The 16,604-nt window shown below is 46.5% G+C and overlaps 1 protein-coding gene across 2 annotated transcripts; it reads right to left on the bottom strand.

Moving 5' to 3' along the window:
- Positions 1-1,983: 1,983 nt before the first annotated feature.
- On the bottom strand, positions 1,984-15,911 carry LOC148142940 (uncharacterized). 2 transcript variants are annotated; one of them, XM_087973911.1, is made up of 5 exons: positions 15,638-15,911; positions 13,131-13,202; positions 9,165-9,340; positions 5,083-5,177; positions 1,984-3,790 (listed from the first exon to the last, which is right to left on the bottom strand). In XM_087973911.1, the coding sequence occupies exon 5, from the start codon at positions 3,383-3,385 to the stop codon at positions 2,669-2,671; it is 717 nt and encodes a 238-aa protein (XP_087830037.1). In that variant the 5' UTR covers positions 3,386-3,790; positions 5,083-5,177; positions 9,165-9,340; positions 13,131-13,202; positions 15,638-15,911; the 3' UTR covers positions 1,984-2,668. The 2 variants fall into 2 exon arrangements, with proteins under 2 accessions (XP_087830037.1, XP_087830038.1); XM_087973912.1 differs by lacking the exon at positions 5,083-5,177.
- Positions 15,912-16,604: the final 693 nt, after the last annotated feature.

Raw genomic sequence — 16,604 nt, 5'->3', positions numbered from 1 at the left:
ACCCCAACAAAATAGATTGTTCACAGCCTATTGATCACTCAGTGGGAAGAATGTTGTGAAACTTGAAAGGATTCAGAAACGACTTAAGGATGTTGTTAGGTTGGAGTTACAGGGAGACGCTGAAAAGGCTGGGGCTCTTTTCCCTGGAGTATTGGAGGCTGAGGGGGTAACCTTAGAGGTTTATAAAATCATGAGGGGCATAGATAATGTAAATAGACAAGGTATTTCCCCTGGGCTGGGGAGGTCCAGAAGTAGAAAACATTAGTTTTAGGGTGAGGGGGGAAAACTTAAAAGTGTCCTATGGGGCAACTTGTTTCATGCAGAGACTGGTGCGTAAATTGAATGAGCTGCCAGAGGAAGTGGTACAATTACAACATTTATAAGGTATCTGGATGGGGACATGAACGGGAAGGTTTACAGGGATATGGGCAAAGTGCTGGCAAATGAGACTAGGTTAATTTAGGATATCTGGTCGGTCGGGACCAAAGGCTTTGTTTCTGTGCTCTACAATTCTATGATTCTTTTTCGACATAGTCTGATCCAATTTTACAAGACTAGGAATACGACATTCACCCATTACAGCCTGTCCTCAACTGTGGCCTAACTGCGCATATTTCAATGAGAGTTTCAAAAGATGTCTGCAGCTTTTTTATAAAATTAAACATGCTTTAATAATGTTTCTGAATATATCATTTTAGCTATTCTTAATTTTAAAAATAAGCCATTTCCCAGGTAGAGTCATCACCATCCATTCTCTCTCCCTCTTATCGGTTCCTGAATCCTGGCACCAGGCAGACACCAATATCATCTGGCCTCCAGCTGGCAACTGCAGAGAACGGAGACAATCCCTGACCCAATCAGAAGGCTGTCCTGAGGGGAATGACCGTCTCCCAGAATAAAGTGTCCGGTTAAGATCCCCCCCCCACCCACCTACCACCACAGTGTCTGCAGCCTGGCTTCCAGCTGAATCTATCTGAGCCGAAGGTCCTCCAGCGTGTGTTTACCCTGGATGATAGCATCCAGAGCCTCCCACCTTCTGCGAGACAAGTGCCACTCTGTCCTCTCCGATGTGTGTTGTGTCACTGCTTAACTGTTTCCAGTGGCTGAGCAGAGGTTGATGGCCAAGTTCATACCCATGAGGATAACCTTGGGTGACCCCACTACACTCTACACTCTCTCTCACACACATGGTCTCTCTCAGACACACACAAACCCACCACTGCACACACCCTCACAGGCTCATACAAAAACACACACGCACACACTACTCTCTCATGCACGCACATACATACATGTCCATGGGACGAATTTGCGTTTGCAGTATTATATTTGCAGATAGATTCAATGTGTGCTTTTTGTGGAAAAATCAGCAGGCAGTTAATGAAGGCAATCAATCCATGCAATATTTTATCAACTCAGACTTTGGAAATAGAACCAGTCTGATTCAAGATTGCGATACAGACAGACCAAACCTCTCACCTTTCATGCATTGTCTGAGCTGAGATGTCACCTATTTTTATAAAACCTGAAGTCATCTTGAGAACCTGAATTACAAGTAGTTCTGGGATTTACATATTAATGAACAGAAACCTGCAACCCATTCTAAAAGATGGAAGACTTAACAGCAATCAAGGTTTGTTCAATATATTCTATCAGTTGCATGAAACTGTGATCTTTTGCTATAAAAGATGTGTCTTCTGATCCTGCTCCACTGCAGCGCTCTGAAAGCTAGTGCTTCCAAATAAACCTGTTGGACTATAACCTGGTGTTGAGAGATTTCACCTTTGTGCACATCAGTCCAACACTGACACCTCCACAATGTTTCTAGTGATCACAGCCCACACTTCCCCCAAGAAACTTTACAATGCTGATAAAACAACGCAGTACGTGCATTCCTAAAAACTTTACAATTTCTAATGATGCTAGCTACTCATTCACTGCTCCATCTGATACATGACATTGGAAACTTAGCGCAGGAGGCTGAAAGAAATGAGCAGCTTAAAACAAAAACCTCTTGGAGCTCAAAGCTTTCAATGAGAGTCTGAGCCTGGCAGTAAGTTCAGGTAACCTTTATTGCGACCCAACTTTGTTACAGCTTCAGATCCCCCCAGCAAAAAGGTGTAGAAAAAGTATCTTTTTTTTTTAAAAACAGCTCAAGGTCAAAGCGCACACACTTCTCCCCCCACCCCCTCACCCCCACTTTCTTTACTATTTGTCAACACAGAGTTTTCCTTTTGTAATTGGATCCTTGGTATAGCCATAAACTAGAAGTATTGCCTCATGCACCAATTCAAACCCATACCTTGTCTCCAAGTAAGTTTCTCCCCCCTCATCGGCTGGAGTTGGGGGGGGAGGGGAGGAGGAGGGGGAAAAAGGAGTGCAGAATAGTCAACCAGACTGCTGTGGGTCTGAAGTCACGTGTAAGCCAGTCCAGGTAAAGGATGCACTGGGCCGAGTGAATGAATCCGTTCCCACATCAGCAGTTTCCTTCCCATAAAAGGTTGTGAGTGAATCAGATGGGGGTTCCCCCTCCCCTCCCTGACAATTGTTTCGTTGTTAGAAATCTGGAGTTCAGAATCTAACCGAATTCCAATTCCGCCATCAGCCTTGGCAGCTCCTGGAACTGGGTTGATAGTCCAGTCGATAAAGGCACTCAGCCGTCGCTGCTTTAAACCCCCTGCGATGGCATGTGAACTCTCTGGTGCCTCCGCAGGTGGGAGGAGCGGCTAAAGCTCTTCCCGCACTGAGAGCAGGTGAACGGTCTCTCCCCTGTGTGGACCTGCTGGTGCCTCAGCAGGTCAGAGGCCTGGGTAAAGCCCTTCCTGCACTCTGGGCAGCTGAAGGGCCTCTCCCCCGTGTGGACCCGCTGGTGCTTCAGCCTGTCGGAGGAACTGTTGAAGGCCTTCCTGCACTTTGTGCAGGGGAATGGCCTCTCCCCTGTGTGGACCCGCTGGTGGGTCAGCAGGGCGAAGGAATTGCTGAAGCCCTTCCCGCACTCGGTGCAGAGGAACAGCCTCTCCCCAGTGTGGACCTGCCGGTGGGCCAACAGGGTGGATGCCTGGGTAAAGCCCTTCCCGCATGCGGAGCACCTGAAGGGCCACTCCCCTGTGTGGACCCGCCGGTGCCTCAACAGGTCAGAGCAATTGCTGAAGGCCTTCCCACACTCGGAGCAGCTGAAGGGCCTCTCCCTGGTGTGGACCCGCCGGTGCCTCACCAGGTCGGAGGAATTGCTGAAGGCCTTCCCACACTCTCTGCAGGGGAATGGCCTTTCCCCGGTGTGACTGCGACGATGAATCGCCAGAGCAGATGGGAAACGGAAGCCTTTCCCACAGTCGCCACACTTCCACGGTTTCTCCACGGGGCGGGATTCCTCTGGTTTCTCCATGGCCAAAGCTTCAGCTGCACACAACACGTGTAGAGCTCCTCCCCTCTGTGAATTCCTCTTCCCAGGCCTTATAACTGTTTCAGACTCCACACTCCGTGCACTCCAACAGTAGGGTCTCTCGTCCAGTCCCACTGATGCCGAGAACGGACTGAAACAGGAACCAAAACGTTTTGCTCCTTCTCACAGAATCAGTCAAAAATGGTTGTGGTCCCGATGGATTGAGTGACTGTCAGACATTGACGTTAAAGTGAGGACTGCAGACACTGGAGAGTCAGTATCGAAAAGTGCGGCACTGGAAAAGCACAGCAAGTCAGGCAGCACCTGAGGAGCAGGAGAGTCGACATTTTGGGCATAAGGTCTTCATCTGTTGATTTTGAAACTTCCGTCTTCATATCTTCAAACACTCTGTCAAAAGAGATGACAAAATTCATTACTGTCAGTCCAGAATAAAAATTCAGAACAAGCAATTTGTTTGTGTTGTTATTCCACAAAATTGAAAGCACTATCCCACACTCTCTCTCTCCCGCCCTCCACTCTAACTCATTCTCCTGAAGATGTTGATTCAGGGTCTTATAGGGGCAGAAAAGCAAAAACATCAAGACTGACATCTCTGAGTTTTGGATAACTCCACCTGAAATTTAATATCTTTCACTACACTGGGATATTGCTGAGAGTGTGCAGGTCGGATTTTGGGAAGCAAAAAACTGTCAGTTCAGGGTGAACCTGCAATGCAGGTTCTTGAAGAACAACCAGACAAAATGATTAACATTCCCAGGAAGTGGGGGGGAAAGCAAAATGAGACATCAAGGCATTGACACCACCACCAGAGAGAAAATGAACATACAGACATGACAAACTTTTGTGGAAAGCCACAGTCATCGAGATGTACAACACAGAAACAGACACTTCGGTCAAATTCTTCTGTGCCCAACCAGATATCCAAAATTAATCTCGTCCCATTTGCCAGCGCTTTGCCCATATCCCTTTGAACCCTTCCTTTTCATACACTCATGCTGATGACTTTTAAATGTTGTCATTGTACCAGCCTTCACCACTTCCTTTGGCAGCTCATTCCATACATGCACCATCCTCTGCGTGAAAATGTTGCCCCTTAGGTCTCTTTGCAGTCTCCCTCCCCCTGCCCTCACCTTAAATCTATTACCCTCGAGTTCTGGACTCCCCATCCCAAGGAAAAGACCTCGTCTATTTACCCAATCCATGCCCCTCATGATTTTAAAAAAAGTCTATCAGGTTACTCCTCACACTCTGATGCACTAGGGAAAACAGCAACACCCTATCCTTCCAACCCTCCTTCCCTGGGTAATTAAGACACATATCTGAGTTTACAGAGTCTGCTCCCTCCCTGGGTTCACTCCAGTTGCTACAAGTGAACAAATTACTTCCCCCCCCCCCGCACTCCACCCACCGCTTCCCCCCCTCCCCCCTCTTCCTGAACAGTTAACAAAAATCCCTTCTCTTCACAGAACCCTCACTGTTCTAACAAGTCCACACCAACCTCCGAATGGCAACCTCACCACATCCATTCCCCTACTCCTATTGCTCTACATTTACCCCTTGACTAACACATCTAACCTGCACATCCCTGGGCACTGTGGGTAATTTAGCATCGCCAATCCACCCTAACCTGCACATCCCTGGGCACTATGTGTAATTTGACCTGGCCAATCAAACCTTACCTGGACAAAGTTAAAAATCGCACAACACCAGGTTATCGTCCAATGGGTTTATTTGGAAGCACTAGCATTTGGAGCGCTGCTCCTTCATCAGGTGGCTGTGGAGTGTAAGATCATAAGACACAGAATTTCTGGAAAAGCATTACAGTGTCCTGGCATTGAAATGATATATTGAACAAACCTGGATCATTAAGTCTTTCATCTTTTACAATGGATTACAGATCCCATTAATATGTAAATCCCAGAACTTCCTGTAAGGCACCTTCTCAGGATAACTTTATAACAAAAGGAGACACCTCAGCTCAAACAATGCATTAAAGGTGTAAGGTCAGAATCTGTCTGTATCCCAGTCTAGTGTCAGACTGGTTCCATTTCCAATGTGAAATTTACAAACTATTACATGTATTAACTGCCTGCAGATTGTGCATTTTTTGAGGAAAATAGAATGCATATGCAAATATCATTCTGCAAACACAAATTCACCCCCATGGACTTGTGCATGTGTGTGCATGAGAGAGAGAAAAAGTCTGTTTCCATGCTGTATATCTCTATGTCAATTTGACAACAGATACTTTTTTTTCTGATGGTATAAATATTGTTGTAAATCATAGTGGGGACTAATAGCTCGATGTAAGGGTGAGAGAATTCCTCAAATAAGGCACTGTAGGAATCCAGGGAGAATAGTATTTCTGGTTTACGTCCTATTGAACAATATTAAGCAAAAGCACCTACTTATTTCTAATTTTGGTTCATATTTCTTGTTTTATTCCCTGCTATGACTACACTCGGTGTCTGGATGGTTAACAGGCTGGGAGATTGTGGGTCTGGATTGACTTATTGTTCCAGAAGGTGTAAAAAAAAAAAGGGGGTCCAAAGCGTCAGCAGAAATCCAGGAGGAGTGAGAAATTAGGACCTGAAATCTGAGCTGACACCAGATTACCCTGTGATCAGTGCTTTCATTACCTGTGCTAACCCTCTACCTTTATCTTGCTTTCCATTTGATCAGCTCCTCAATATTGAGGATCCAATCCTTGTCATCCTGGAGCCATATCTCTGTAAGGAGTCCCATATTTTAATTGAAGGAGTTCCCTTCAACGTGTGCAGTCAATTCATTCGCTTTTGCTGCAATGCAGCACACATTCAGACATACCATTTTTAGTTTCAGTTTTTGTGATCTTTAGAATCCAGTTTCGATTGCTGGGACATTTACTCTCCATGTCTTTCTGTCATTCTCGGATGTTCATTTTTCACATCACTGTATTGCTCACTGGCCTGGATTTGGATTGGCCATGCTAAATTGCCCATAGTGTCCAGAGATGTGCAGGTTAGGTGGGTTAGCCATGGGAAGTGCAGGGTTAGAGTTTCATAGTAATAGAAGCAGGAGTAGGTCATTTGGCCCGTCGAGCCTGCTTCACCATTCATTTAGATCATGACTGATCTCTCCATTGTCTCAGCTTCTCCTCCCTGCATTGTCCCAACTACCCTTAATACCTTTACCATGCAAAAACCCATCTAACTGTGTCCTGAATATACTTAATAAGCTGCCTCTACTGCTTCCCTGGGCAGAGAATTACATAGATTCACGATTCTCTGGGAAAAGCAGTTCTTCCTCATCTCTATCCTAAATCTACTCCAACTAATCTTGAGGTCTGGTCTCACCCACCAGCAGAAATGACTGGATAGGGTAGGGTTTCATCCCCACAGTGCAATGAAATCCCACTTTCCACAAAATCTCAGATGTACTCACTGACTCAGGTGCTGTCTCATAAATGAAAGATTTCATTGTAACTTCTTCTGCTCCCAGTAAGGACAAAACATATTTGAAGGCTGCTCTGAAAGTCCAGTCTTCACAATGACTCTGGTTTCACCAAAGACCCAGACACTCATACAGCACAGAAACAGACCCTTCAGTCCAACTCATATGTGCCGCCCAGATATCCTAACTTAATCTAGTCCCATTTACCAGCATTTGGCCCATATCCCTCTAAATGCTTCCTATTTTTGTACCCATCCAAATGCCTTTTAAATGCTGTCATTGTATCAGGCTCCACCCCTTCCTGTGACAGCTCATTCAATACATGCACCACCTTCCGCGTGAAACAAGTTGCCCTTCATGTCCCTTTTAAATCATTCCCCTCTCCCCGCAAACATTTGCTCTCTAGTTTTGCATTCACCCTATCCATGCCCCTTATAAATATTTATAAGGTCACCCCTGAACATCCGATGCTCCAGCAAAGTATCCCTGACCGATTCAGCCTCTCTCTGTCGATCAAACCCTCCAACTCTGGCAACAGCCTTTCAAGTCTTTTCTGACCCCTTTCAAAGTTTCACACCATCCTTCCTGTAGCAGGGAGACCAGAACTGAATGCAGTATTTTAAAAGTGGCCTAACCGATGTCCTGTACAGCCACAACATGACCTCCCAACTCCGATACTCAATGCTCTGACTAATAAAGGAAAGCATACAAAATGCCTTCTTCACTGTTCTGGCTACCTGAGACGGCACTTTCAAGGAACAATGAACCTGCACTCCAAGGTCTCTTTGTTCTGAAACACTCCCTTAACTGTCCTGCCTGGATTGCCTTACCATAATGCAAACATCACTTTTCCCTAAATTAATCTCCATCTGCCACTCCCTGGCCCATTGCCCCATCCAATCAATTCTAATTTATAGCAAACTCTCTGTAATTCTTATTCCCTGGAAGTACAAAATCTCTATCCCACACACTCCCTCCATTCTCACTTTATTGAACCTAATCCCTGCTGTACCTCATCCTGAAGGGTCTGGTTCATGCTGATTAACAGGGTCACACTCAGGGGAATCTAATTGAAACAAACAGAATACTCAATGGCCTAGACGAGTTGATGTTGGGAAGATGTTTCCATTGGAAGGAGAGACTAGCAGCCGAGGGCACAGCCTTAGAGTAAAGGGAAGACCTTTCAGAACCGAGATTAGGAGAAATTTCTTTAGCCAGAGAGTGGTGAACTGATGGAATTCATTGCCACAGAAGGCTGTGGAGGCCAGGTAACTGAGGATAGTTAACACTGAGACAGAAACAGTTCTTGAGTATCAAGGGGATCGAGGGTTACAGGGAGAAAACAGGAGAATGGGGCTGAGACACTTATCAGTCGCGATTGAATGGTGTGGGCAGACCCAGTGGGCTGAATGGCTTAATTTCTGCTCTTATGAATAGGAAAGGTTCAGAGATATATAGGCCAAACAAGGTAGGACTAGTTTAGTTTATGAATGTAGTCAGCATGAAATCAAGTATCTGTTTGTGTGCTGTATGATTCTGTAACTGTTCTTAAAACCATTTTTTCTGTTCCCTCATAACCATCCACTTCATTGTTGTTCAAAAATCAGATGAACTCAGCCTTGAATATATTCAATGACCCCCTAACCGCGGGAAGGCCCCACCCTACTTCTGAACTCAATTCCTCTTGCCCTGCTGACTGCTTAGTGCACCTGTCTGACAACGGGTATTGACTGCTGTAGAAAGACACTGAAACCTCTGTACATCCACATAACGTTCCTGATGAACGGCTCGTGTCCAAAACGTCAACTCTCCTGGTCCTCGGATGCTGTGTGACCCGCTGTTCTTTTCCAGAGTCACACTTGCCAACTCTGATCTCCAGCATCTGCACTCCTCACTTTCTCTATATCCCAACATGTCACCATTAAAACAATGCACCTCCTTTCTGCTTTCTCACAGCAAAGGCTATATTATCACATTGTGGTAATGCATTTGCCATGTGTTTGCCAATTGAGACACAAATCTGTACCAACATTTCTAGACAAAAAAAGTGAGTACTGCAGATGCCGGAGATTAGGTCGAGAGTGTGGTGCTGGAAAAGCACACAGGTCAGGCAGCATCTGAGGAGCAGGAAAACGTCGATTTTCTTGCTCCTCGGACGCTGCCTGACCTGCTATGCTTTTCCAGCACCACACTCTCGGCCAATATTGCTACACTCTGTCCCCTCCCTGAATTCACTCCCTTTCCTTTCAGTTGTTGCAAGTCAACAATTGAACGCCAGAATGGAAAAAAAAGTGGAATAGGTGGCGAGAAAAGAGAGTGCTGTACTCACAGTTGTTGGACAGAGGAAGAAAGTTGCAGTTTGGGGTAAAGCTCAATCTTCATTCAGAGAGACAAGAGCAGCAGCAGCAGCAACTTCAGAAGCTCATTATCCAACTTCCGCATTCAGGCAATAGCGGTGCTCTGATTGGCAGGAGGACAAGACACCTTCCGGTCCTCCCGAGTTCCCTATTGGTACATCAAAAGTAGGTCATGAGTCGTTTGTGTGTACAACCAGGAGCATGCTCGGTCTTTTGCTGACACCGAGGGGCATGCGCATTATGCTCTTCAGAGATGCCTACATTACTGACAGATTTGAAGTGTCCAATTGGACTGCAGTCTGGGGAAGGTGGGATCTGTACAAGCAGGACGGTTCGCACCTGAACCAGAAGGGCACCAAAATCCTGGGGGGTATGTTTGCTAGCACTCTTCGGAGGGGGGGGGGGGGGTTTAAACTAATTTGGCAGGGGGGTGGGATCCGGACTTGTAGTCCAGCAAGTAGGCTAGCTGTTTGTCAGGATGTCCAAGAATGTAGGGAGGCTGTGAAGAAGGTAGCACAGACAGGGAATACTTGCGGACACAGAGATGGGTTCAAATGCGTATACTTCAGCACAAGGAGTATCAGAAATAAGGTGGGTGAACTTAAGGCATGGATCGGTACCTGGAACTACGATGTTGTGACCATCACGGAAACGTGGATAGAAGAGGGACAGGAATGATTATTGGGGGTTCCTGGTTGCAGATGTTTCAGTAAGATTAGGGAGGGTGGTAAAAAAAAGGAGGGGGGGGTGGCGTTGCTAATTAGAAATGGTATAACGGCTGCAGAAAGGCATTTTGAGGGGGATCTGCCTTTGGAGGTAGTATGGGCTGAAGTTAGAAATAGGAAAGATGCAGTCACCTTGTTGGGTGTTTACTATAGGCCCCCCAATAGCAGCAGAGATGTGGAGAAACAGATTGGGAAACAGATTTTGGAAAGGTGCAGAAGCCACAGGGTAGTAGTCATGGGCGATTTCCACTTCCCAAATATTGATTGGGAGCTCTTCAGATCAAATAGATTGGATGGGGTGGTGTTTGCGCAGTGTGTCCAGGAAGCTTTTCTAACTAGTATGTAGATTGTCCGACCAGAGGGGAGACCATATTGCATTTGGTACTCAGTAATGAACCGGGACAAGTGATGGGCTTGTTAGTGGGTGAACATTTTGGTGATGGTGACCACAATTCTGTGACTTTCACCTTGGTTATGGAGAGAGATAGGTGCGTGCAACAGGGTAGGTTTTACAATTGGGGGAAGGGTAATTATGATGCTGTAAGACAGGATCTGAGGAGCATAAGTTGGGAGCATAGGCTGTCAGGGAAGGATGTCGTGGAAATGTGGAACTTTTTCAAGGAACAGATACGACGTGTCCTTGATATGTATGTACCTGTCAGGCAGGAAAGAGATGGTCGTGTGAGGGAACCTTGGTTGACGAGGGAGGTTGAATGTCTTGTAAAGAGGAAGAAGGAGGCTTACATAAGGTTGAGGAAACAGGGTTCAGACAAAGCAGTGGAGGGATACAGGATAGCCAGAAGGGACCTGAAGAAAGGGATTAGGAGAGCTAAGAGAGGGCATGAAAAATCTTTGGCGGATAGGATCAAGGATAACCCAAAGGCATTTTAAGCGTATGTGAGAAACATGAGAATGACGAGAACGAGGGTAGGTCCGATCAAGGACAGTAGTGGGAGACTGTGTATTGAGTCGGAAGAGATAGGATATGTCTTGAATGAGTACTTTTCTTCAGTATTTACGAACGAGAGGGACCATATTGTTGAAGAGGAGAGTGTGAAACAGACTGGTAAGCTAGAGGAGATACTTGTTAGGAAGGAAGATGTGTTGGACATTTTGAACAACTTGAGGATAGACAAGTCCCCCGGGGCCTGACGGGATATATCCGAGGATTATGTGGGAAGCAAGAGAGGAAATTGCAGTACCATTGGCAATTATCTTTTCGTCTTCACTGTCAATGGGGGTGGTACGAGGGGACTGGAGAGTGGCGAATGTTGTGCCCTGTTCAAAAAAGGGAATAGGGATAACCCCGGGAATTACAGGCCAGTTAGTCTTACTTCAGTGGTAGGCAAAGTAATGCAAAGGGTACTGAGGGATAGGATTTGAGTATCTGGAAAGACACTGCTTGATTAGGGACAGCCAGCACGGATTTGTGAAGGGTAGGTCTTGCCTTACAAGTCTTAATGAATTCTTTGAGGAGGTGACCAAGCATGTGGATGAGGGTAGAGCAGTGGATGTAGTATACATGGATTTTAGTAAGGCATTTGATAAGGTTCCCCATGGTAGGCTTATGCGGAAAGTCAGGAGGCATGGGATAGAGGGAAATTTGGCCAATTGGATAGAAAACTGGCTAACCGGTCGAAGTCAGAGAGTGGTGGTAGATGGCAAATATTCAGCCTGGAGCCCAGTTACAAGTGGAGTTCCGCAGGGATCAGTTCTGGGTCCTCTGCTGTTTGTAATTTTTATTAATGACTTGGATGAGGGAGTCGAAGGGTGGGTCAGTAAATTTGCAGATGATACGAAGATTGGTGGAGTTGTGGATAGTGAGGAGGGCTGTTGTCGGCTGCAAAGAGACTTAGATATGATGCAGAACTGGGCTGAGGAGTGGCAGATGGAGTTCAACCCTGCCAAGTGTGAGGTTGTCCATTTTGGAAAAACAAATAAGAATGCGGAATACAGGGTTAACGGTAGGGTTCTTAGTGGAGTTGGAGGAACAGAGGGATCTTGGGATCTATGTTCATAGATCTTTGAAAGTTGCCACTCAGGTGGATAGAGCTTGTAAGAAGGCCTATGGTGTATTAGCGTTCATTAGCAGAGGGACTGAATTCAAGAGTCGTGAAGTGATGTTGCAACTGTACAGGACTTTGGTTAGGCCACATTTGGAGTACTGTGTGCAGTTCTGGTCGCCTCACTTTAGGGAAGATGTGGAAGCTTTGGAGAGGGTGCAGAGGAGATTTACCAGGATGTTGCCTGGAATGGAGAATAGGTCGTACGAGGATAGGTTGAGAGTGCTAGGCCTTTTCTCGTTGGAACGGCGAAGGATGAGGGGTGACTTGATAGAGGTTTATAAGATGATCAGAGGAATAGATAGAGTAGACAGTCAGAAACTTTTTCTCCGGGTGCAACAGAGTGTTACAAGGGACATAAATTTAAGGTGAAGGGTGGAAGGTATAGGGGAGATGTTAGGGGAGATGTCAGGTGTGGGTTCTTTACCCAGAGAGTGGTGGGGGCATGGAATGCGCTGCCTGTGGGAGTGGCAGAGTCAGAATCTTTGGTGACCTTTAAGCGGCAATTGGATAGGTACATGGATGGGTGCTTAAGCTAGGACAAATGTTCGGCACAACATCGTGGGCCGAAGGGCCTGTTCTGTGCTGTATTGTTCTATGTTCTAAATGCCAATTGGAGGAAAAAAAAAGTTGAACCACAATTTTTTTCCCCCCTGTGGCTCGACATTGTATTCCTTTTGCATTTTGGCTGGCTGCTCAACTTTTGTACATCTTTTCCCTTGGTTAGGGGAGTCACAAACTGGAGGGCATAGGTTTAGGTTGAGTGGGGAAAGATGAGGGACCAAAGGATGAGAAAAAACGTGAGACATTTAATTTATCTCAAGAAATGCCAGAACTAGAGGACATTAGTTTTGGGTGATTGGGGAAAGGTTTAAAAGGGACCTAAGGGGTAACTTGTTTCACGCAGAGGATGGCAAATGTATTGAATGAGCTGCCGGAGTGGAGGCTGGAACAATTACAACTTTTAAAAGGCATCTGGATGGGTGTACGAATAGGAAGGTTTAAAGGGTTTGGGCCAAGTGTTGGCAAATAGGAGTAGATTAATTTAGGATATCTGGTCGGCACAGACCAAACTGTTTCATTCCATGCTCCATGACTCTATTTCTTCATAGTCTGAACCAATTTGACAATATTAGAATGGGCAACTCACCCCTTACAGCCTGTCCTCAACTGTGGCCAGACTGCACATTTTTCAACGCAAGTTTCAGTAAGATGCCTGCAGCTTTTTTAAAAATAGAATTGAACATGCTTTAATGTTGTTTCTGAGTAGCTATTCTCAATGTTAAAGATCAGCCATTTCTTGTGCACCCCCATCTGCCAGGTAGAGTCATCACCATCTGTCTCTCTCTTCTTAGAAGGGCTTGATACAGCGATCAAAGAGGGATGGGGGCATGAGAAATAATAGGTGGTGGGGTAAGAGAATGGTTGGGGGGGGGGGGGGGGGGAGGAGCTGAGGGTGGGTGTCAAGAGAGAGAAAATGGACAGGGGGACAGAAAGAGAATGGACAGAGGACAGTGACATTATAAATGATGTCACCTTTCCCAGGACCACAGTAATCATTTCTCAATATACAAATGGCTAAAGCAGTAGAATCACATAATCCCTGCAGGCTATTCAGCCCATTCACCTCACACTGACCTTCCAAACAGCATCCCACCAGACCAACCCACTTACCATACCCTACGCACCCGAAAATGCATATCCCTGGACACTTCAGCACAGCTGATCAACCCTAAACTGCAGATCTTTGGACTATGGGAGGAAACTGGAGCACCTGAAGGAAACCCACGTAGACACAAGGGGGACAATGTACCAAAGTCACCTGAGGCTGGAATCAAACCCAGCACTGTGAGGCAGCAGTACTAACGACTGAGCCACCATGCCACCCAGAGCTTTGATGTTCTGATTTGTTTTCATAGCTTCTGACTTCTCATGCGCCCTCAGCAGAAGCTCTCCCCTCCTGAGATTTGTGGACCACACCCACTGCAGCCTCCCTTTCCCACTTATCCTGTCCTGAGCACGTCGGTTCCTGAACCTGGTACCAGACAGACACTGATGCCATCTGGCCTCCTGCTGCTAACTGCAGAGAAAGACGACAATCACCTGTCAATATTCTGCCCCTTACCCCCAGCGCCCCCCCTCCCACCACTCAGCCAGTTAGCTCCTCCCCGCTGCCCAATCTCAGATCCCCTTTACCTGTGTGATTCACACTCTCACCCTTCTGACCCTGTCCAATGACCTAATCAGAAGGCTCTGTCCAGAGGGGAATGACCATCTTCTGGAATAAAGTGTCTGGTTAACTTTCCCCGTGACATGTCTGCAGCCTGGCTTCCAACTCCATCTCTCTGAGCCAAAGGTCTTCCAGCGTGTGTTTACCCTGAATCACAGCATCCAGAACCTCCCACCTTCTGCAAAGTGAAAGACAAGTCTCACCCTGCCCGCTCCAATGTGTGTATGTGTAGATTAGATTTGATTCCCTACAGTATGGAAACTGGCCCTTTGGCCCAAAATGTCCACACTGACCTTCCAAAGAGTAATCCACCCAGACCAATTCCCCTCCCTATATTTACCCCTGACTAATGCACCCAACACTATGTGGAATTTAGCATGGCCAATTCACCTGACCTGCACACCTTTTGGATTGTGGGAGGAAACTGGAGCACCCGGAGGAAACCCGTGCAAGCATTGGGGAGAATGTGCCAACTCCACATAGACAGTTGCCCAAGGTGGGAATCGAACCCGGATCCCTGGTGCTGCGAGGCAGCACTGCTAACCACCGAGCCACCATGCCACCCAGTAACTGATTAATTGTTTCTACTGGCCAAGCAGAGGCCGATAGGCAAGTTTGGAACTCATGAGGACGGTCTCAACCGGGACCTTCACGACACTTAACACTGTCTCTCACTCCCACATGCACACATACACACCCAGTCACGCAGACCCTCTCTCACACACATACACCTCCCACACTCAAATCCATGCACACACCTTCTCACAGGCTTATACTCCATTGCATCGACACACTTTATCAAGCATGCACATGCAAACACACACACTGTCTCTCTCATGCGCACACACACACACACAAACCTATGCAGTGAATTTGCATTTGCAGATACATTGTGCTATTTGAGCAAAACACAATCTGCAGGCAGTCAATCTATGTAATATTTTATAAATTCCTACTTTGGAAATAGAACAGACAGACAGACTTGAACCTCACACCTTTCTTGCATTGTCTGAGCTGAGATGTCACCTAATTTTATAAAACCTTAAGTCATCGGGAGAATGTGAGTTAAAAGTAGTTCTGGGATATACATGTTAATGAACCGAAACCTACAACCCATTCTAAAAGATGAAAGACTGAACTGCAACTGGACTGGTTCAGGAAATCTTATCAACTGCATGACACTGTAATGTTTGGCCATAAATTCTATGTCTTATGATCCTGCTCAACAGCTACCCGATGAAGGAGCAGCGCTTCAAAAGCTAGCACTTCCAAATAAATCTGTTGGGACTATAACCTGGAGTTGTGCAGATTTTAACTTTATCCACCTCAGTCCAACACCAGCAACTCCACATCATTTCTAATTAACACAGCCCACACCTCCTGGTGCTGCCAGTAAACTTTACAATGCCGATAAAACGACACAGTACCTGCACTCCTGAAATATTTGCAATTTCCAACGATACTAGCTACTCATTCACTGCTCCATCTGATACACGACATTGGAAACTTCGTGCAGGAGGCTGAAAGAAATCAACAGGTTTAAAACAAAAACCATTTGAAGCTCAAAGCCTTCAATGAGAGTCTGAACCTGGCGGTAAGTTCAGGTAACCCTTTATTGTGACACAACTTTGTTACAGCTTCAGATTCCCCCCAGCAAAAAGGCGTAGAAGAAGTAGCTTTTTATTTAAAAACAGCTCAAAGTCAAAGTGCACACACTCCCTCTCTTAACCTGTAGGAAGTATTGCCTCATTCAGCAATTTCAACATATACTCTATATCCAAGTAGTTTCTCCCTGTTCATTTGCTGGGGAGAGGGAGGGGCCCAGTGGGGAAGAGAACGGAGTGGGGGTTGGGGGTGGGGGGTGGGGGGAGGAGGGGGTGCGGGGGTGGAGGCAGTGTAGAGTCAACCATAGGCCAGACAGGGTAAAGGATGCAGCTGGGACGACTGAGTGAATCCTTTCCCACAACGGCAGTTTCCTTCCCGAAAAATGACGTGAGTGAATCAGATGGGGGTTTTCTTCCCCCTCCCCCCCAAAAATGGCTTCATCATTAGACTTGGAACTCCAGATTACTGACTGAATTCCAATTTCACCATCTGCCACAGCAGGATTCGAACCCGGGAGGCCGTGGAACTGGGTTAATACTCCAGTCGATAATGGCACTCAGCCGTCACTCCTTCAATGCCCCTGCTATGGCACGTGAACTTGCTGGTGCCTCTGCAGGTGGGAGGAGCAGGTGAACACCTTACTGCACCTGGGGCAACTGAAGGGCCTCTCCCCTATGTGGACCTGCTGGTGTTTCTGAAGTGTGATGGCCTGGGTAAAGCACTTCCCGCACTCGGGACAACTAAAGGGCCTCTCCCCCGTGTGGATCCGCTGGTGGGTCTGGAGGTTGG

This window comes from Chiloscyllium plagiosum, unplaced genomic scaffold (genome assembly GCF_037043375.1).
Source record: "Chiloscyllium plagiosum isolate Xiang-an unplaced genomic scaffold, Cpla_swu_hap1 HiC_scaffold_27, whole genome shotgun sequence".
Classification (NCBI taxonomy): domain Eukaryota; kingdom Metazoa; phylum Chordata; class Chondrichthyes; order Orectolobiformes; family Hemiscylliidae; genus Chiloscyllium; species Chiloscyllium plagiosum.
The sequence above is the reverse complement of the archived record's forward strand: the minus strand, read 5'-3'. Positions and strand labels throughout refer to the sequence as shown.

What these genes read in the sequence shown, in the direction of transcription:
- LOC148142940 (XM_087973911.1), bottom strand. Translation starts at nt 3,385, where the DNA reads ATGGAGAAACCAGAGGAATCCCGCCCCGTGGAGAAACCGTGGAAGTGT.